This window comes from Argentina silus, assembly GCF_951799395.1.
Source record: "Argentina silus genome assembly, chromosome: 10".
Lineage (NCBI taxonomy): Eukaryota > Metazoa > Chordata > Actinopteri > Argentiniformes > Argentinidae > Argentina > Argentina silus.
The window spans coordinates 22,002,454-22,024,533 of record NC_139664.1 but is presented as its reverse complement, the minus strand read 5'-3'; the positions used below and the strand labels follow the sequence as shown (position 1 = coordinate 22,024,533).

General features: G+C 40.3%; 1 protein-coding gene across 1 annotated transcript in view; it reads left to right on the top strand.

The window, feature by feature from the left end:
* Positions 1 to 579: 579 nt before the first annotated feature.
* Positions 580 to 22,080, top strand: part of LOC310810479 (collagen alpha-1(VI) chain-like) — a 42,191-nt gene continuing 20,690 nt past the window's right edge. Inside the window, exons 1-11 of the mRNA XM_083678251.1 lie at positions 580 to 753; positions 1,402 to 1,541; positions 4,444 to 4,573; positions 8,776 to 8,982; positions 9,217 to 9,373; positions 10,848 to 10,961; positions 11,241 to 11,261; positions 12,930 to 12,950; positions 13,107 to 13,151; positions 20,345 to 20,398; positions 21,334 to 21,378. Coding sequence (XP_083534377.1) covers positions 1,451 to 1,541; positions 4,444 to 4,573; positions 8,776 to 8,982; positions 9,217 to 9,373; positions 10,848 to 10,961; positions 11,241 to 11,261; positions 12,930 to 12,950; positions 13,107 to 13,151; positions 20,345 to 20,398; positions 21,334 to 21,378 — 885 coding nt within the window. The 5' untranslated portion in view covers positions 580 to 753; positions 1,402 to 1,450. The remainder of the gene's footprint in view (positions 754 to 1,401; positions 1,542 to 4,443; positions 4,574 to 8,775; positions 8,983 to 9,216; positions 9,374 to 10,847; positions 10,962 to 11,240; positions 11,262 to 12,929; positions 12,951 to 13,106; positions 13,152 to 20,344; positions 20,399 to 21,333; positions 21,379 to 22,080) is intronic.

Genomic DNA, 22,080 nt, shown 5'->3' with positions numbered 1-22,080 from the left:
AAAACAGTGATCCTTAACACAGATGGAGCTCAAAGTACCCGTGCCCGGAGGCTAACACGATCACAACACCGTCAGACACCTCATTATTCCTGATTGAACAACAATAAAGGGCATTGGTGAAGATGGGATGTAGAGTCAATAAATATGGAATTTGTTTTCAGTTATCATGGAAACTCCTTTTTTCTGTGTCCTAGCTATTCCCAAGGTAAGCCCCACACACTGAAAATGTTCCACCTATTCCTCAAAGAATGATGGTATGTCAGTCGTCAGCAGGTAACAAAGGGGCTTGATGGATTGAGCGCTGAAAGATGGACAGGGGTGGAAAGCTGCAGAAAAACCTTTTGAGCAGAATTGAATGCGGGATGCATGTAGCTGCATGTTAGTCGGACACAGCAGCTCTAGCTGTTTCACCCTGAGGGAAGGATGGCAGAGCAGGCCAGTCCATATCAGATTGAATGGTTTTTGTATTGGCTTATCAACACTGGCTTCAGTCAATCACTGTGGTATAAATATGTGCACCCCTGAGGTCTCCTCAGATCCAGGATGGAGAAACTGTGCAATAATGCATAGAAGCTCCTGCGAAGACATGTGAACTTTGTGGGGAGGAAGCTAAGGAGAGTGGGAGGAGCACTTTGCAGGTGAGCCTTACCTTCTCCTGTTGCACACAGCAAACCGGGGGAGCAGAAAACTCAGCTGGAGAAAGCAAACGTGTGGTGTTTTCCATATTTTCAAAGATATGCAAAAAAGAGAAAGGTAAGAAATGTGGCTTTGTTTCAGTTTATCACCACATGCAAGACTTTTAACTGTTAAGAACAATATCATTTGTCAGTTTAGAACCATACCACTGTTCTTAAAGGTGGTAAGGAAACATGTTTATGTCGGTTGCTGATTCAGCGATCATGGAAATGTCACATACAGTTTTGGTGATGATACTGTAGTAAAGATTGTCAAATTCACCATTGTGCATTTATGATCTTGAATACTACTTTTCACACAAACTGTTGTTGACCATAATTGTCTGTGAAGAAAGCATTCAAGTGCAGGACTGTACATGACTATTTTAAATGAGATAATTAAAGTTATTAGATGTAAGTGTGCAAATGTCTCCTATGGGTGATATTTGGATGAAAATGTCACACATTTGTGGTTGCACCTTATTTAATATACATAGAAGATAGTATTTACTAAGAAAGTGCATAGAGAAATGGTCATTTTGTTTCTATGAGATTGATTACAATAAGCAAGAGTACCCCCTGTTTATTACAAGTTCAAATAGTGTCATAAATAGTGCTAACCATTCAAAATCCTCACTCTACTCAGTCATTTTTTATTGTGTATCTCATTGACAGAGATAGCATAAATCACTATCTGATCCTGATAAAGTGTTTTATATTGTCATAGGTTGTCCTGAAGCCAAGTTTACTCAGCATCCTCAGAGGAATTCTCCAAAATGAACCTGGCCTGTGCAATTCTGCTTTTCTCGTTGGTCTCGCTGGCTCATGGTGCCTGCTCACTCAATAGGAAGGACAATGGTGACCATGGTAGGAAATCAAGCTAGCCTTTAACTTAGTAGACTTTCTCTCATGTCCATCTCTTTTATTATATAGCTGACGATCATTAATTTCAGCAAAAATGTAAATGTTGCATGTGTGCTTTCTGCATTGATGTCAGTGTTCCAATCACTGAAGGTATTGACAAGCGGCAGCGTCAACAATTATCTTCACTACTCAAGTCTTAAAGTAAAAAAGGACTCAATATGGTATATATTATCCAGATATTAGGGGACACTGGCCCTCATTAATCACATTAATGTTACCTACCTTTTGAGCCTGTTAAACCGTCACAATAACAAATTGTCTTATTCAAATATGTCAAAGCACTGCATTGGATGGAAGAGATCCTGCAGAGAGATTTGGAAGCCAATTATACCATGTGACCAAGTGGAGAATGCAGTGGCTGGTGCCAAAAAGCATGTTTCCTTATTGAAACTCATGTTAATCTTCATACTCCATCTGATAGAGCCATCTGAGCTAGTTCCGTTGCGATTTCTGAGCTCACCAGTGCTTTCTTTTCTTTTAATGATGTTCTCAACTGTTGATTTTGGTAGGTTTAATGTTTTATGTTTCTGATTGATTTTTCAATGCAGACTCCAAAGGCATCTTCTGAAACTTATTTTTAGGCCTACTGTTACCATATGTAATATAGGCTATAATATAGTCTATAAAATGTGTCTTAGTTCATTGTTTACAATTGATTTAATGTTGATTAAATTAAATGATTGTGTACGTGGTGTTCTCTCCAGATACAGAGGCTGATGTCACAGGTAAAACCTCTAATTGCTTGCTTTTCGGTGGCATTGCTGGTTTCAATCGGGTATAGAACACATATTCGAGACTCATGTGAGCTCGGAGTGCAAGGAACCAATACTGTTTGCAGCGGCATGACAGAAGCTGTCATTGTAAGACGAAATCTAACTATGCACACATGGGTATTCCTCTTTCAAATGAACAGAGATAGAAATCATCACACTGAGTTTACACACTGAGTATTCATTAAGTAATCGATTTGCTGAGGAGATACATAACATTACAAACAAACATAACATTAAACCTGCGATCTGAAGATCCCATGCAATATAAAAGTGATTGGCACACACAATGCAAGGTTTCACTCCAATAGCCAACGGTGATGAACAAAGAAAATACATGTGAACTAATTTCAAGTTTCAAGTTTCAAGTTTCAAGTTTATTTGTGTCTCATACATGAGTGCAGGGAGTAAAATTCTTGGGCTCGGTTCCTTGACAATGCAGAATACAAAATACAAATAATACAAATAATACAAATACGCACTAGTGCAATGAGGTAAGGACAAGACAATAAGTGACATAGTACAAGATAAGTGAGACAAGACAATAAGTGACAACAAGTTCAGTGTTCTTCAGTGGCCTTCCCAGTCACCGGATCTGAATCCAATAGAACACCTTTGGGATGTGGTAGAACGGGAGATTCACAGCTTGAAAGTGCACCTGAAAAATCTGCAGGAATTGCGTGATGCAGTCATGTCATCATGGACCAGAATCTCAAAGGAATGTTTCCAACATCTCAATGCCACGAAGAATTGAGGTTGTTTTGAGAGCAAAGGGAGGCCCTACCCAGTATTAGTATAGTGTTCCTAATAAAGTGTTCAGAGAGTGTATGTTACAATTGAGGCAGACAACTTTTGGATAATGACCATTTACTGTATGTTTTTTCTTTAGCCTTGATTGCATTTTCCCCAGGACCAGCACACTTTTTGGATGTTTGTCTTTGCCTTTGCAGGTAGTACAAACAAGGAACATGATAAAACATGATATTATTATTAAAGTTGATTTAAAATAGAGTTCTATTTTATTTGAGTTATTTTCATTAGAAACACTTTTGTTTTCACCTTTTTGCTCTATGTTAAAATATGTATAAAATATACATAGACATACACAACCATTCTACCTACCAATAGTCCAAAATATCCACTGTGGCTTTTAAGCAATACAATTGAATACAATATTTGAATGCCATTTGATGCTAGAGAGTTGCATGTTGTGTGTCTGGTTTGGCCACCTTTAGAGTATACAGTATGTTATGGTAAATGTGTACCCTGTCACAGGTGTATAGATGAATAGAAACAATTTGAACAGTGGTATTGATACAGACAGATAGAATGAGATAGCGTGGGTTTGGTGCACAAATGGGGCAAAAGTGATATTTGGGCCAAAATCTGTATGTATTTTATTACATTTGTTGTAAACATAAATGTACATATTTCGCAAATTTGACACATTTACTGTAACATACAGTATGCAAACGTCAGTGTCCCATGATTGGTGCTCAATCTTGGAGGTTGAAGAATGAGAGACAACCTCATTATTCTGCTTAACAAACAACTAATATGCATAATCTATTTGAGTTTGTCTACAGAATTTAGACAGGTCCACAGGTTGCTTTTTAAACATCTTATTTTACGATTTCATAACATCTTATGATCAAGCTGCACAAATGACAAATAATGACAAACAATAGTTTTTTTTTTGGTTGTTTCTTAAAAAAAAAATGTTTTTGATTTTGCTTATAATTCATAATTAATAACTAGATTACACCATAGTATTATATTACATAATACTTCTCAAAAGATGCTGTGTACTACAGTTCAGGTACATGCAATTACTTTTTAACTTGATAATGGCAGAAAAAAAAAATTAGTTACTGTACAGTATGATTATGTAATTATACCAATAACTTAAAAATGCCACGAAAATATAGAGTATAACATGTACATATACTGTACTGTAGAATAATATAACATGAGAACAATAGGGCTGCATAATACCTGCAGCGTTTTGTGACACTGGCCAGGAATCTTAACTTTGTAATCATTGTATCTTGTCCTTACCTCCCATTTTGCCATAGACTGCCCAGTTGACGTATACATCGTTCTGGACACTTCAGAGAGTGTTGCCCTGAGAGCCAAGCCCTATGGCTCCTTTGTGGAGCAGATCAAACTGTTTGCCCTGGACTTTGTGGACCAACTCAACAGCAGGTGTGTGACCCCTCTATTATGCAGTTTTGGCGACACTTTGTTTTATGGTCCACTATTTATCTGTATTTACTGAGAAGGTACATGGTGAAACAGTAATTACATTACAATGTATTTCGAGAGACTTCTTTTTTTTATTGTTCGTTCATTACAACACACACCACTAGGCACCTATTGATACCAGGTAGTGTTGAATTTGTATAGCTACCACACAGTATCCATTGCTATCAACACATACCTTTAAAGACCAGGTAAATACCATTGGAAACAGGGTAAATGTAAAATAGTGTCATCACAATGGTCCTGACACCAGAATAATCCTGCCTGTCTCCTGTTGGTAATGAACCAGCAGTGGGCAACCTGGTGAGGTGCAGCGTTTTGCTCCAACCAAAGAGAAACACCTTATTCTACTGATGGAAGCCAATTGAAGGTGATTTGTTGAATCAGGTGTGTTACTCTTTGGCTGGCCTGGAACTGAAGCTTGCGACCACACCAGCCCTTGCAATGTTTTCTCAAGATTGACCATGATGTATGTAGCCTGTTTTTCTGGGGCGACCAGCCAAATGCTTGTGATGGATTGATGCTAATTATTATGTATGAAAACATAAAAGTGTTCAACTCTCTATTTTGTCATGCAGTGTCTGTTGTTGTAAGAGTAACATTGTTGGTTGTCATTAACTGTCATGGCATGTTATAACGGGCATTCCATTCTTGCCACAAGGTTCTGATGATGTTTGGGCAGTGCCATTAATGTTGTGTTACCCTTGATAGTCAGTGAACTGACCCTTGTTTCACCCCTCAGCCTGCAACTCATTCCTCCAATGTCATTCCTCCTACTTCAGAGGCATGCATAGCTCATGTCTCATTCGATACACAACTCACTTTCAATTCAATTCAATTCAATTAAAAATACTTTATGGGGCATCCTATCAGCAGGAGGGAGGGGTGTCTCCAATGCTGAAATGCCGTCAGGCACACTGGAGATAGACACATGTCTGCTGTTGCCAGGCAGCGTGCTATGACCCATTGCTGGAAATCTCACATTAAAAGGGGCCAAACGGGAATATCACTATCAGGAGGCAATGCACCCAAGTAGCCTCAGATACATACACTTCAGTACGAGACTGTCATGGCTGGGTGAAACACCTTGAGAAAGCCTCTCGCCTGTCCACGGTGGGGGCAGCTTGAGCCAAGTCCAGAGTCAAACCGACAAAGTTTATCTTTTGGATCAGTGTAAGCAAGCTTTTGGCACAATTTATCCTGAAGCCTAGGATGAGCAGGTGCAACACCAGGAGTGTGGTGTGCTCTGCTGCCTGATCCGAGGTGTCCACACATATCAACCAGTTGTCTAAATAAGTGTGGACCCTCAAGCCTTTTTACTGAAGGGGGGCTAGGGCCGCTTCGACACACTACATGATTGTCTGTGGGGCCAGAGACAGACTGAAGCCAGGGAGTGGTTTAATGGAAAACACAAAGGAGCAAACTAGACTCTTTCTTTTACTCTGTGTAGTAAAAGAGGGGAGCACTTTGATGGTGGTGTACACAACAAAGCTCACCCACCAGCTAGCAACTAAACTCACGTGGCACCCGAATGGCACGAGAGAAAGGAACTCGGCTAGTGACTAATTCAATGTTGTGTTGGCAAACCATACTAGAGAGAACTTTGCTCGGAAAGAGTGAAGCCTGAATCAGCAGGATTCCAGTGAGGAAGAATAAGCAACCTATGCAAAGCTGTTAACTTTGCAGTAGAACAGTTAAGCTAGGTTCTATTGGAACATTGCAGACGGGCATGCGAATAAGCAAGTGAAGAGTAAAAAAGAATTAAATGGTCGCGCTGTGCATGAGCCTTTATAGGCTGGGCTAGGGCAGGGTCAGCCATGGAAAGCACTCCCGGCTTGTTCCAGGCATGATTGAATATGGAATAGGGTACGCAGGGGTGCATATCCCATAGTGAGATATCGAACCGAGTCGACTGGACGACAATGTTTGTTAATCTTAAGAGCAGCATAAGAGCAAAGGGAACATTGAATATGAATCTTGAAACAGTAGGTGAGACTTTACAAGGATTATACGGCCGTTGCAACGATGGGTTACTTCAATGCCACTGCTGTGGCAGACATGATTTGTAAAGTGTGTGAAGTGCTGAAAGAAGTGTGAAAGCCACCGCAAGGTGGTGACAAGAGCTGTGAAAGATGTTTGAAAAAATGTCTCCTCTATTTGGCAAGATCGAGCTGATTAGATACCCAATCAGCTCATGAATTACAGGAAGATGAAGAATGGACATTTTTTAAATATCAAGTTATTTTAACCGGAACCAACTGGTGTTTTTCAAATATCTATATCTACCATAATCTACTCTGATATCATTTGATGTAGTCATCAAACATTCTCTCTAACCTCTCATATGGGCAGCAAGGAGAATCAGGGAAAATGTTTTAGTGGTATTTTGACATGAATAAGCACGAGTCGGCTTTGATAATGCAGCCTATGGATTACAGAATAAAGTTAGGAATTTTTAGGAAAGCTGGGAACTAATATCATTATCTACTCTAATACCGTTTCTTGTAGTCATCATGCATCTCTCTCTCTCTTAGGAAAAGTTAGGAAAGAACTAAGGAGACCAATCCTTCCTTACCTTCTCCACCCCACCCCATATGGTACTGTAGGTTGCTGCCTATTTAAATATGCCCATTGATTTATTAACAATGCCAGAGTGCGATTGAACGGGGACATAACCTGTGTAGGACAATGAAAATGAGAGAGAAAATGGTTTGCGTTTGCAGAGCCTTGCTTAAAATAGTGTTCCGCTGTAATCAGGGGTGTAGTGGTATTTCTGTTTAGTGTGGTGCGCGGCCCCAAAATAAATGTTTTTATTGTTACTATAAAAGCATGCCCCTTATACACTCAGAAAGGATGGTTCAGCTAAACCTGTGGCGGGATCATTGGTGCTAAAATTCATTTCATAATGAGAAGGGTCTGGGAGTTCAATACCAGGCTCTGATGGCAATGACTTTGGATAGTTTTCCCTGTCGCAAGAACTCCAGATAATGGCAGGGTGATTGGAAACTCTTTGACAGTTTTGCCATTTTTCCTTATCATCCTGATTACCTCACTTATCGCAGTAGAGATAAGTCATCATGGTTCTGTGATCTGTCTAATGAGGCTGTGAACTTACCGTAGGCTGTAAATATATTCTCATTAGGCTATGTTACGTATGTTACGTATGTTGCCATGTTACACTCCAGTTGTTAGAGAGAACATAAGTTAAAAAAAATGTACATGTCATAGTACAAAATACATAGTACATAGTACAAAATAAACCTGTATTAACAAACACCAATAGCAGACTTGAAAGCCAAACGCAAAGCTAAGAATCAATATTAGACATTGACAGCTCTCTTATGACTGCACAAATGTGATGTGAAGGAACACATCTGACAAACCAGAAACACATGTCAAGCCAATTGTCCCATCACTTTAGGGTACCCTGAAATAGGGGGACTATGCATAAAAACTGTTGTAATTTCTGAATGGTGAAAGCATTCAAGAAACACAAATACCATCTGATAAAATAATCTCTACTTTAACCTCATATAAATAGTTTGATTTCAAATCCAAACTTTTGGAGTGTAGAGCCAAAAGAACAATGCTTCACTGTGATATTAATTATGCAGGGCACTGTATTAGAGTCTCTGTATGTGGAAGAGTGCGTTGCCATCGTCCAGCCTCAAGGAGATAGAGGATGAGCCAGTCAAAACAAGGCCCAATGCCAGATACAGACTGGTTCTTGGTAGCAGCCAATTCATCGTCCATTGACTAACCATAATAATAATAATAATATCAGGGTGTAATAAGTGGGACGACATATGCTTGGGTTTTGGCAAGAAGTCTCTGCACAGTGATGTTTTATGATTTTCAAACAATCATAAATGAGGCCTTGATTGATCCTACTGCTAATGTCATCATACTGTTACCTAAAATACGTACACACTTTCTGAATTGCAATATGCCATATTTAGTTTTCTGTTCACTCCACGGGCTGGTTCCCCAGACACAGATGAAGCCTAGTCCTATGCTAAAATGAATCTTCAATGAAGATTTTATATTGTTGTTATTTAACCCAGGACGAGGCTCAATCTGGGTGTGTATGTGAAAATCCATGAAATGCACCGTGCTTTGTCTTTACACACAAAACACACACACAGGTACTACCGCTGCGACCGTAACCTCACGTGGAGCGTGGGAGTGCTGCACTACAGTGATGAGGTGAAGGTGATGAAGGAACTGACCAGCACTAAGGAGGCCAGCGGTAGAGCCCAACTCAGGAGAGCCTTACAGGATATCCACTACATCGGCAAGGGCACCCACACCGACTGTGCCATCTCTGTGGCAACTGGGCAGCTCATGACAGGGTGAGCACATTGGTCATTTGATTGAGTAGTCTATCTATCTATCTAACGATCTAAGTGTAAATATATTTATGTCTGCATGGATGCCTGGGGTTAGGGTTATCACACAGGACTCCTCCCCAAAGGCTTGTGTGTGAAATAATTGCATACTCCACAATCATACATTTTATAAATTATTATTTGAGTCACACTCATTCTGTTGTTTTGCCTTTCTTTCTTTGTTCAACTCTTCTTTAGCTCTCCTCACCATGGTAACAAGTACATGGTGGTGGTTACAGACGGGCACCCGTTGGACGGCTACAAGGAGCCATGTGGTGGCGTGGCCTACGCTGTGTCTGAGGCCAGGGCCATGGACATCCGCATCTTCAGTGTGGCCATCACACCCCATCATCTGGTAACTCGTTTCCTGTCATTTTGAAAAGTCTGAGAAAAGCACATATTCTGTTGTGTTTTCAGTATTGGAGCAGACTTTAAACATCTTCTTCTCTAAAGCTGCTTTAGCGGATGGCCATGAAATTTGGTGTGCATGATCTATGGACAAATGTCTGTCCAAGTAAAATGTTTCATAAGATAAGCAAAAATAACATGACAGTTATAAGCCAAAAATGTTTAATAGTGCCACCCTGTGATGCCCCCCTCCATGTCTGATTTCTAAACATGTAAATAATAGGACACACTCTCTTTAAAGTTCATTGATTTAGAGCAGCCATGTTGTATATGCTGCTTGGCTAAAATATTTTTGAGTTGATAGATGTTCCACAGATGTTGTATACTAATTGTCATGCAGATCGGCCCAGCAGTTGCAGAGGAGATGTCATTGAGTGTTTATCACAAAAGTCAAAATAGTGTCAAATCTATCATGGCGGAAGTTCTGGGTCCTTTTCCTTGTGAAGGGACAGGCATATTTGCCAAATTTCTGAATTCTCGGGGTGAGAGTAGTGGCTTTTTCAAATTTACATTTTCAATTGCATGGTATTGTGCCACCTTATGGCCAGATGTCATGACAATGCATGACAGGTTGTGGCCTAAGGCCCTTCACCATTGTGCCAATTTGCAAGCTCCTCTGCCTTACCATTTAAAACAGGGGAGACTGGTGGAGGTAGAATTCAGAGGACCATGCATTGTAATGCATGGAACAGAATAATAATAATAATAATAATAATAATAATAATAATAATAATAATAATAAAAATAGCAAGTTTAAAAAGATGGGTTTTGCGGGTTTGTTTGGAGGAGAACGTGCTGGATTCTTTGATGTGGTTTGGGAGACGGTCCAAAGAGTGGGGGCTGCAGTTGAGAAATCCTGGTCCCCCCAGGTCCAGTATTTAATTCTGGTGATAGGGACAAGGAGGTTGGCATTAGCTGAATGGATACTGTGGGTAGGAGTGTGCTGGAGGAGTCATAGAGGTAGAAGGGTGCCATGTTATTTAGGGCTTTGTAAGTGATGAGGAGAATCTTAAACTGAATCCTAAATCAGATTGGGAGCCAGTGGAGGTTTTGGAGGACAGGAGTGATGTGGTCTCTGGAGTGGGTTCTAGTGAGCAGCAGGGCGAGTTCTGAACGTGTTGGAGTCTGTTGGTGGCCGCAAATACATGCAGAGATCCTCAGGACAGGGGGTCACAGACGGGCATCATTCCTGAGGTGGAAGAAGGCAGTTTTAGCCATGTGTTTGAAATGAGGTTCAAATGAGAGGGTGGAGTCCAGGACCTAAATCAAACACTGATATGAAAAATAGAAAAAAGAAAAAAAACGGAAAATGCTGGAGAAGGACTAAAGTTGCTCAGTCTAACCTAGAGGTTTAAGTGGTCTGATATAAAGTTATTTCTGATCTCTCTCTATCTCTCTACCTCTCATCTCTCTCTTCACAGGACAACAGACTAGGTTCCATAGCAACAGACGTGCGGCACACGCACAACCTGTCAGCCACTAGTGAGGACCCACAGGTAGTCAGGAACACTATCAACACCATTGTGTCCACCATGGTGAGTATCACATGACATCTGCTGGAAGCCACTTTTAAAGGTGCAATATGTAACATGCAAGCTTCCTAATGGTTGTAATGACTATGTTTAATTGGTAGCAATCAGGGAATGAGATCCCTTGAATAAAATATTTAATTTACAAAAGCTGTTTTGGTCTACCTGTATGTCTGTCCCTCCTGTATATCCTTATTATAAGCTTCATAGATCTATACTAATACCTGAGTGCTTTTCTTTGGTGAGTTCCTAATCAAACCTCTGTATCTTCTTTTTTTTCTGTAGTACAAGGATTCCGAACCATTGGTGAGTCTTGCAGAATTTGATGTTCGTTATCACACAAACAGCATACTATAAACAGCTCATGCAACAAAACATGTATTTATACAATATACAGTGCCCTGCATAAGTAATGGGACAGTGAAGCATTTTTTCTTCTTTTGGCTCTATACTCCAAAAGTTTGGATTTGAAATCAAACAATTACTATGAGGTTAAAGTAGAGATTATAAGCTTTTATTTTAGGGTATTTGTGTACATATTGGTTTATCCATTTAGAAATGACAACACTTTTTATACATAGTCCCCTATTTAAGGTAAAAGTAATGGGACAATTGGCTTGACAGGTGTTTCTGATAAGTCTGGTGTGTACCATCATATAATTTGTGCAGTCATAAGAGTGCTGTCAATGTCTATTATTGATTCTAGGCTTTGCATTTGCCTTTGGACTCTGGTGTCAATGAAAGTCAAGGAAGCCATTATTAGGCAGAACATTTTTTATCAGAAACATAGCAAAAACCTTAGGCTTGCCATCAACAGTTCAAATCAACAGTTTAGAAAAAAAGCACTGGTGAGCTCAGCAATTGCAAACAGGCTGGTAGGCCAAGGAAGAGTTCTACAGTGGATGACAGAAGAATGCTCACCATAATAAAAAGAAAATATTTAAAAAAACTGTCCCACAGATCAGGAACACTCTCCAGGAGGTAGGCGTGAATGTGTCTACCATCCGTTGAATATGTCACCAGCAGAACTAGAGGCTTCACTTCATGGTGCAAACCACTAATTATCCTCAAAAAGGATGGTCAGGTTACAGTCTGCTAAAAAGTACCAAAAAAGCCTGCAGGTCTAGAAAAAGGTCTTGTGGACAGATAAGATGAATATTATCATGTGCCAGAGTGATTGCAAGTGGAACATTTAGAGAAAAAAGGAACTGCCCAAGATTTACAGCATACAGTACCACCTCATCTGTGAAACATGGTGGAGGGGGGTGTTATGATTTGGGCATGTATAGCTGCCACTAGAACTGGCTAACATGTCTTAATTGATGCTGTAACTGCTGATAGCAGCAGCAGGATATATTCTGAAATGTACAGAAACATCTTGATGGTGCTTCATCAAACAGTAAGACAATGACCCAAAACATACTGCCATACAGGAGCAACTAGGGAGTTATTCAGGGCCAAAACGTGGAAGTTGAACATGCTTCTCATTTTTTGATGATAACATTTAAGCAAAAAGACTCAAAACGACGATGGCTGCAGTACAAGTCTGGCAGAGCATCAAGAGAAGACACCCAGCATCTGGTGGGGTCAATGACAAACAGACTTCAGGCAGTTATTGCATGCAAAAGATTTTCGACCAAATAATGAACATGAGTGCTCAATTTAAACATTATATACAGCCAAAAGAGCATAAAATGCTTCACTGTCCCATTACTTACACAGGACAATATAATCTGCTGACAAGGGTGATATTCATGTCTATTAATTAATCATGGCTAATATTACATATGCTGTTCACATTATGGCATTTACAGTTATTCTAGGTCTCCACATACAGTACCACACTATTTATTGTGCATTACTTCCATATTTATCACAATTATGTTTTCATGTTGTTATTAACTCATTCATGTGAATGAGATTTTTCAATGCAATGCATAACTGTTATTGATTCATTGTGTTATTTATTTCCAGTGTTGTTCATTTGAGTGCAAGGTAAGCCTGATCTTGATGCAAAAGACTCACTCCTTGCATTTGTGATTGTATTGGTAGATCTCATCTCAGTGCAGTAGACTTCCCGTCTCTGTATGTTAATTGACAGTGAATCCCCAGTACAATTAAATCAGAACATTTTCTGATTCTCATCTGCAGGCTCCCCTAGGACCCCAAGGCATTCCTGGTGATGGAGGGGAAACAGTAAGATGACTTCCTATTAATTTGAGTGAAAACAAAATGATATTGAGTAAACATAACATGCCTGATGTAGCTTGATTTGGGGAATACATCAGAATTTCCTACAGTAAGCCAGTGTTTATAAGGTTCATACTGCCATCGCAACGGCAGTCTACCTCAAGACGTGTGAAGACGTGTGACATTAGTATTATTTACATATACATTTATGGCATTTAGCAGATGCCTTTATCCAAAGCGACTTACAACAAATACATTTGTTTAAGTAAGTGAACATCAGTCATCATAAGAAAAAGTAATCAATGCTCGGACCAGGGTTAGGGTTAAGGCCATTGGCAGTCACAATGCTAATGTTTTTTTTTACAGGAGAGAAACTTGTAGAGGGGGGTAGTGGGGATGAAGAGGTCTTTAGGAGGGACCGTTAAGATGTAGCCTGAAGAGATGGGTCTTCAATCTACGGCGGAAGATACGTAGTGACTCTGCGGTCATGACAGTAGTGGGAAGCTCGTTCCACCAGCGGGGCGCCAGGACAGTGAAAAGCCTTGACTGAGTAGTATTTACTGACAGTGCTGACATTATTGATGTTCCCTCCAACATTGGTGCAATGATTATCTTGGAGTTCCCACAGCATGTGCTTAGTGCAAAGGCCAAGCAACAATAACAGTCACTGACATGCGCATTGACTGGTGCTTTTTGAGTTCAGTCGGTTCATCAGAGCATATCAAATTGGGTGTCAAATGAAAGCTATTTTGCGGTTTTACTGTAAAATGTACCATGAACTCCAAATTATCTATCCTGATAAAAGCTTTCTGATACCTATTCAACTTTTTAAACTCTTAAGTTTTTTGTACTGTGACTCCAAAAAGTCTTGTCTGGTTAACATGGCGGAATGTTGATTAAGGCATTAACATTCTGGGAGCCCCATTCTTATAGCAACTGCCAAGGAGCATTCAGAACTCCAAAATAAAATAACAGAAGACCTGCAGAACATATTCCTAGAATGATTTCACAGCAATGCACTCTCTTGGCTGCCAATTATACCCCACTGAAACCACTACAGTATATGTGCGGGAATTGACGTCATACACATTGTGAGAGTATGCTGTCAAATTTTTTGGTTGCTGCTCTTCGTCTCGAAACTTTTGTTATTTCTTGGGCGATCATGATTAGGATTGACCATTTAAAAGATTTTTTGCCTAATAGACGGGAAAGCAGACTTGCTGCCAAAGTTGTTGATATAACACAACACATTTTTCACGTTATTTTGACGCCATAATTGCTTGCGTAGCCTAGCATACCTCCATACTGCCGCCGCTGCACTGAATTCCTCCTCTCGTCACAGCGTTAAATACTTCCAGTGGGTCGAGATCTGAAGAAATCCAGGCTTCAATACCGCAATGGGCTCCGATCTCGGAGTATCCTGTCTCCTCCACCCGAGAGCCTGCTATCGCTTGCCAGCTCGCCTGCTAACTAACCGACTAGCTTACTAGCTGGTCTATCAGTTAACCAGCCAAACAGCGACCCCTCCGCTCATACTTTCTAGCCTATTGCCTGTACATACCCTGTTACTGGCCAAAGTTTTCTGTCTCCCCATCCCCTCATGCCTCCCCTCACCTGTGCACCTGGCTGCAATTCCTGTCTTCTATTTAGCCAGAAGATAGTCGAACTTGAAGCCAGAATAACAAATCTTTAACAGATTAAGATGGATGAACAGTTTATTGACTCGTTTGTCTCCATGGGTCCTCCTCGCCCCTATACAGACATCGGACAGCTTGATTCCACTCTCTCCTGCACTGATTCTGTTCCTGGCCTCGCTGGTGCTCCCTGGTCTCTGTTGAGTGCCAAGCCCAATCTGCTGGCCAACTACACCCCACACCAGCCTGAGCCACGGCAAACAGTTAACAGGGGCAGGGGCAAATATCATGGAAGGTGTTCTGGATAGCACTCAGGCCCAGTCCAGGCTCTACAACTGGAAAACCGCTTCGCCATACTTATGGATGATGAGGCCCCCTGTGCCCCCGTCGCATCCCCCTAAACCCCCTCGCCAATCTGCTCCCCCCAAAACCCCCGCCTAATCCGCACTCCCTCAACCCCCCATCCAGTCTCTTTCTCCTCAGCCCCCTGCCTCTCGTCCTTGCCCCTCCACACAGTCTGCGCCTCCTTCTCCCCCCTGACTCAACCACCTCAATCCTTGTCATTGGTAGCTCTATGGTCAGAGACATCTACATTCCCCCTTCATCTGGCGGCCCCTCCAAGGTTCACTATCTCCTTGGTACCAGGGTCCATGACTTCCACCACAAATTCTCAAGCATCCTGGCCTGGAATACCAAGATTAACAACATCATCATACACGTGGGCACCAACAACATCAGAGCTAGATAGTCAGAACCTTTAAAAGCAGATTTTAAAGCCACTTTTAACCACCCTGCTGAACACTGGAAAACGGATCGTCATCTCTGGGCCCCTCCCCACCCACCAGAGGGGTGCTGAGAGATGGTCCAGACTGTTCTCCCATCACACCTGGCTACAAGGTTACTGTGCCTCCTTAGGGGTCCCCTTTGTCAACAACTTTGGCCTGTTCTGGGAGAGGCCAAGCCTACTGAAGCATGATGGTCTACACCCAAACCGAAGAGGAGCCGGATTGCTCTCTGACAATATGGCCTCCTCCCTCAGGCATTGACACGCTGTAGAAAGTACCACTGATCCATGCTCCCCAGGTCTCGATTCTAATAACACAGTTCACGTAAATGGATCTGGTAGTATTTTCTACAGGCGAACTTCAGGCATCACTACCTCAGATCTGACTGTTTCAAGTAATACCATGACATATGCCTGTAGTTGTAATGCAGAGACTCCATCTCCATGACCTATCCCGACTTTGATTTGTACCCAATGTACAGTGAAAAACAAAGGCTCCAGACAAAATTACAATTTTAGAAACCCAACTTTTTTTTTAGAAACCCAACCCAATATTTTAACTGTACCGCGGTATATTCCACTACAAGCAGATATATCTTTAACTAATATGGTTCTACTGAATGTAGGAACTCTCACCACTAAGACCTTTCTCAAAAATCAATGATTTTATCTCTGAAATGAAATTAGACTTCCTGTTTCTTCTTGAAACCTGGCTCACCTTGAACGGTGTGGCTGTCCTTGTTGAGAACTGTCCCCTAAATTACTATTTCTTCCACTCAATTAGGCAGGGTAAATGAGGGGGTGGAATTGCAACTATCTTCTCAAACAAATATACTTGTACTAGGGTCAGCTTTGGTGATTTCTCCTCATTTGAGTATATTGCCTTCACTCTGAAGGCTGAACCAGCTATACTCCTACTAACATTATACCGCCCTCCTAAACTGTGGGCAGGTTTTCTCAACCAGTTTTCTGAACTTACATCGCTCATTAGTTACTAGTTATAATCAGATAATTGTGAATAAGAAGACTGATGCCCAAGCCATAAAGTTCCTTCATATTTTAGACAGCCTAGAGTTAAAGCAGCATGTTACTGGGTCTACCCACAACCTTGGTAACAGTCTTGATCTAGTCATCTCCAGAGGGATAAATGTCACTGTGTGTCCGATCATAATTGTGTATTTTTTTATGTCCTACTAAATGCCTTAACGAATCATGACAAAACAAACTTATAATAAAACTGTTAGAAATGAGAGAAGGACCCACTTCTCTAAAATGATTACAGAGAATAGTGGAAACTCTAGGGTTTTGTTCTCCACCATTGATAGACTACTAAATCCAACCCTCTTCGACACACTCAGTCAGGCATCTGCTTTGAAATGTGAAGAATTTGCAAGCTTCATTAAAGACAAAGTCACGTCTGTAAGGGCGGGCATTGCTAATAAAGCTAATATGTTTAGTGACACACTCAAAAACAGCCCCCCGAAATTTAGATGTTTTAGCAATATTACACAATCTGAACTCAAGCAAAATTGTAACTCAGACCAGCTCCTCAACATCCTTAGTCAAAATAGTAAATTATGTTAGACTTGCTACTGACTTAAACCAAGTGTCAATCCTTATTCTTTTAGATTTTAGTGCAGCATTCGACACCATTGATCATAACATTTTAATTCACCGCCTTGAGAACTGGGTTGGTCTCTCTGATAGTGTTTTAAACTGGTTTCAAACCAACATTTTTATGAATTTTATGTTAGTCAGGGGTAGCCAACACGGTGCCCGCGGGCACCTGGTCGCCCACAGGGACCACGTGAGTCGCCCGCAGGACATGTTCTAAAAATAGCACCAGTCACCATGGAGCTCTTTCTAAATTAAATTTGTATTTAATTGTGTTGATGTTCTTTTTGAATCAATAACACTTGCATTGATGTAGATTTGATGGCAATGACAATATTGAATATACATTTTTAAAAACAAAAATGTTTTATGAACTCTGAACTCTGTCTGGAAAGTTCAATATCGCGCGCACTCTTTGCTGAGACAAGCTAGCGAGTGCAGCTACAATGGGGAGCTAGATGCGGGTTTTACCCCCAAAATGAAGAAAAACATGGCGGAAAAGCGAAAGAAAACTTATCATTTTCACAATGATTGGGAGGAAGAGTTATTTTTTACGATAGTGAAAGACAAGTGTGTATGTCTCATTTGCGGGGTGACTGGCGACGGCAAAGCGGCACAATATGGGAAGTTTGTATCAAACATAGCCCTTCGTATTACTCAGTACCCTTGAAGTAGCTCTCAGGTTCAAAAAGGCTGGTAACCCCTGGTCTAGGGCACCATGTGTGTAAAACATAACTTACCTTTCGGTGTAGCCCAAGGGAGCTGTCTTGGTCCCTTGCTATTTTCCCTGTGTATGGTTCCATTAGGTAACATCATTAGTCAACATAATGTCAATTTTCACAGCTACGCAGATGATACCCAACTATACATTTCTGTTGAGCCAACAAACCCAGACAGCCATTGCATAAAACAGAGATACTTTTACTTGGACTAAAATCAAAGAGACACCCTTTTTAGTAAGCTCGGGAGCCTGGCTCAACAGACCATATCACAAGTTCAATGTCTCGGTGTCATTTTAGATTCGGATTTAAGTTTTAAACATATTAGTAAAGTGACCCAGACAGCTTTCTTCCACCTGAGAAACGTTGGCAAAGTACGGCCATTTTTAACACAACAGGATGCTGAGAAACTAATTCATGCTTTTACCACTAGTAGGTTGGACTACTGCAATGCACTTTTTACTGGTCTCCCAAAAAAGTCTATAAAGAAATTGGAACTCATACAGAATTCTGCTGCTAGACTTTTAACTAAGACCAAGAAGAGATGACACTTCACTCCTGTTTTTGCTCAACTGCACTGGCTCCCTGTTTCTTTTAGAATTAATTTTAAGGTCCTTTTAATTATCTACAACGCTCTTAATGGCATAGCACCTTCATACATCTCTGAATTTTTTATATACAATCAACCACAAAAAGCCCTTAGATCCTCCAATGCTGGTCTTTTAATCGTGCCCAAAGTACTCCACAAACAAAGAAGGGAAGCTGCTTTTAGGTATTATGCACCAGAAGTGTGGAACGCCCTGTACATGTATGTCAAACAGGCAGGCTCTGTGGCCATTTTTTAAAAAGAGCTTGAAACATACCTTTACTGGAAGGCTTTTAGCTAACCCATTTTTAGCTTGTGCTTTACCCCCTAAAAACCAAAAGTTTTTATTTTATTTATTTTATTAAATGTATTTCTACTCATTTGTTTTCATTTATTTTCATCCATGCTGTTGTATTTATTTGGTCTTGCCGTATTTGCTGTTGTATTTATTTGGTCTTGCCATATATTTCGTCATATTTTGCCATAACCCTAACCCTAACCCAGCATAGATGAAAAAAATAATTGTTTATTGTTTTAATGCTTCAAATTTAAAGCACTTTGAAGCATTTTATGTATGAAAGGTGCTATACAAATAACGTTTATTATTATTATTATTATTATTATTATTATTATTATTATGCTGGTAAAGTGATTATTATGCAATCAAAGAATACCATGACAATGAAAATATCTGGAGACAAACATAGCAAGCTTGTATAGAAGGCCGCTAGGATACTGTAAATACAGCTATTTAAACTAGATTGTTGAACGTAATAAATATGTTTGTGACCAGTCATTGATATTGCTGAAAATATATCTTCTAACATATACAGTTTTATACACTGTCTCCATTTCTGGGATGATGGAGAAAGCGAAATAATTAAGAATATTCAATTATATTATGGTGGGAGCACATTAAGCAGCCACATATTTTCAGGTCAGTTTTGCAGCGCTGAACGTTTGTTTGGGTGTCTCCAGTGATGTTCCATTTCAGCGTATTATGTCTACCCACTCCACTGAACTCAAGCTCATCCTATCTATCTATATATCTATCTATCTTCTAACCTAAGACTTTGCAAGCCCACAACATTTCTTCTAGTTATTATTCCAATTATTCCCAGTGCTACTCCTACAACTTTTAAGCTATTCACACCAATCCAACTTTAAGACGTGCAGAGAGGTCTAACTTGTGTTACTTTTATTTTTTTGATACCTATTACACTTTTCAACGATACAAACTTGAAAGTGTACATTTTAACATGGAGGTCTATGAATCAAAAGATGCAATTTATGAACCACTGTTGCTCTTACACCTTCAAAGCAAGTATTCACACCAATCCAACTGTAAAATGTGCCAAAACCCCACAATTATCAACCCTGATAAATGCTTTCTGATACTAGATACTTTCTGATTAGACTAAACATGAGGTTGGCCAATGACAATTACTACAGGAAAGGGTATACTAATAATGAAAGTGCAACTTTGAAGGGTGGATGTTATAACTCATTTTACACTCATCCTAATGTCCAGTGTCGTTCATGGCCAGGAGTGAACATAAAGCAATGTTCCACTATATTTACTAGACTACAGTACATCTTATGTTAAACATTTTATGTATTTTTTCACCCCAGGCACTGTAAAGACACACAAGTTATATACAGTTATATGTATGCTGTTATTAACAATAAAAGAAACAACATTGGTCAGTATTGGTCATCTTGGTTATTTTATTCCATTCCTTTATTTCTTAGTCATTATCCTTTTTATTTTTTTGGTCATTATCCCTTTTCTTGGTTTTCCGAGGCAGACTGTTGAAAATGACAAAAACACGACAAAAAACATGTGCTTGTTCTTTTTCCAGGGAACTCCAGGGCGACATGGGATTGCAGGGAAACCCGGAAGTTTGGGAGCAAAGGTGGGCTTTATAACACAGCCTGGCTGATATTGGCAGCTATGCATGAGGTTCATGTCCCTGGAGTCAAATACAGTCTTGGAGTCTATTTTCAACAAATTGTATCTGAGGCATACATAGCTGCTTACTTAGGCAATGTTGTCTGATAAACCCCCAATATCAAGTCCAGTGTTATATCGGGATAAAAGCTCTCACTCAAAATCTCAAATGGATGATATACTTTAGAAAGAAAGACTGTTTATTTGCCATGCAATCAATTCACATCAATTGTTGGAATGGGTCTTTTTGCACACACACCCCCCGAGACAACACACGCACTGCACACCCCCCCCTCTGAGACAACACACGTGCACACCCCCCCAGGGAGAACAGAGCGCTGGGCTCTGGGTCAGCCAAGTCAGCGCCCCTGGAGCAATTCGGGGTTAAGTGCCTTGCTCAAGGGCACAACAGCAGTGGTAGGGACCTGGATATCATGCCGGCAACCCTCCAGTCACCAGCTCACATCCAGGTCCCTCCTGGAGCGGGGATCGAACCAGCAACCTTCCGATTGCTGGCCGGCCTCTTTAACCTCCAGGCTACCTGCCTTGAAGATGCTCTACAGAGCTTTTGTATAATTTCAGCCACTAGTTAAAACATTTGCATTCACAAATGTGCACACTGTGTGTCCAATGAGGTATACAAAATATATTATCATATGATAAGCCATACAGACAACACTTAAGCGTAATGTGACTTAAAGAATAAGCAACAAACGTTATGGAATGCATTTTTAATATAAGAGCATCATGTGGAGAGTCAGAGGTAATATAAAATGATTTTGATTGCACAGGGTCTTAAATGTAGTTTTGGTGTGAGACACAGTAGCAGAATATCAGCATGAAATAGCATGAATATGAAATGACTTTGGACATCATTTTGATCATGTCTCTCTCTCTCAGGGAACAGCAGGTGACCAGGGACCTCCAGGACACAGGGGGGAAAAGGTCAGAGTCATAATTAGCCTTGAATCTATAGCCTATGATGCTGGCTTTATTGGAGGTCATTTGGAATTACGCTATCATGATGAGTAGCCCTGCCTTGGTTTAAATGGATATTACATTTCAATATTAGTGATCATCAAACGTTATCATACTTGTTATCATACATTTATAAGACTTCTGAAGTTTCCCTTTGCACGTTTTGAGGAATGAATTCCATTTATCCATCAGGATATAAGTAATGATTGTAAACAGTAACTTTTGCAGTAACTGTCAAGATTCCAAGTAATTGACCAAAATGCAGAAAACATTCATTTTTAATTGAACAGCTAGTTCACCCTGAAGGAGGTTTCAACACCCTTGCATTTTTTGTAACACTCATTGAACGTTTTGTGCATGAGGAATACAGCCCAGAGTTAAGGCACCAACAACAGGATAGCAGCTAACAAGCTAGCAATTCTAATGCTGTGTTTCTGAACTAGAATACCAAGTAAATAATGAATAATTAGGCATGTGTGATTTGTTGAGGGGGTTCCCTTTTTGATGGTGTTCATACCAGATGAAGATTTTGTGGATTTTGAGATACATTGGAAACAGACTAAGAGGGACAAAATGCCATAATGGAACATACTCCTCATGTTCCTAGCTTTTAATTTGGTTCAATACATGAGGTACAGAAGTGCTTTTGAATTGCTTAGAAGTTGCTAA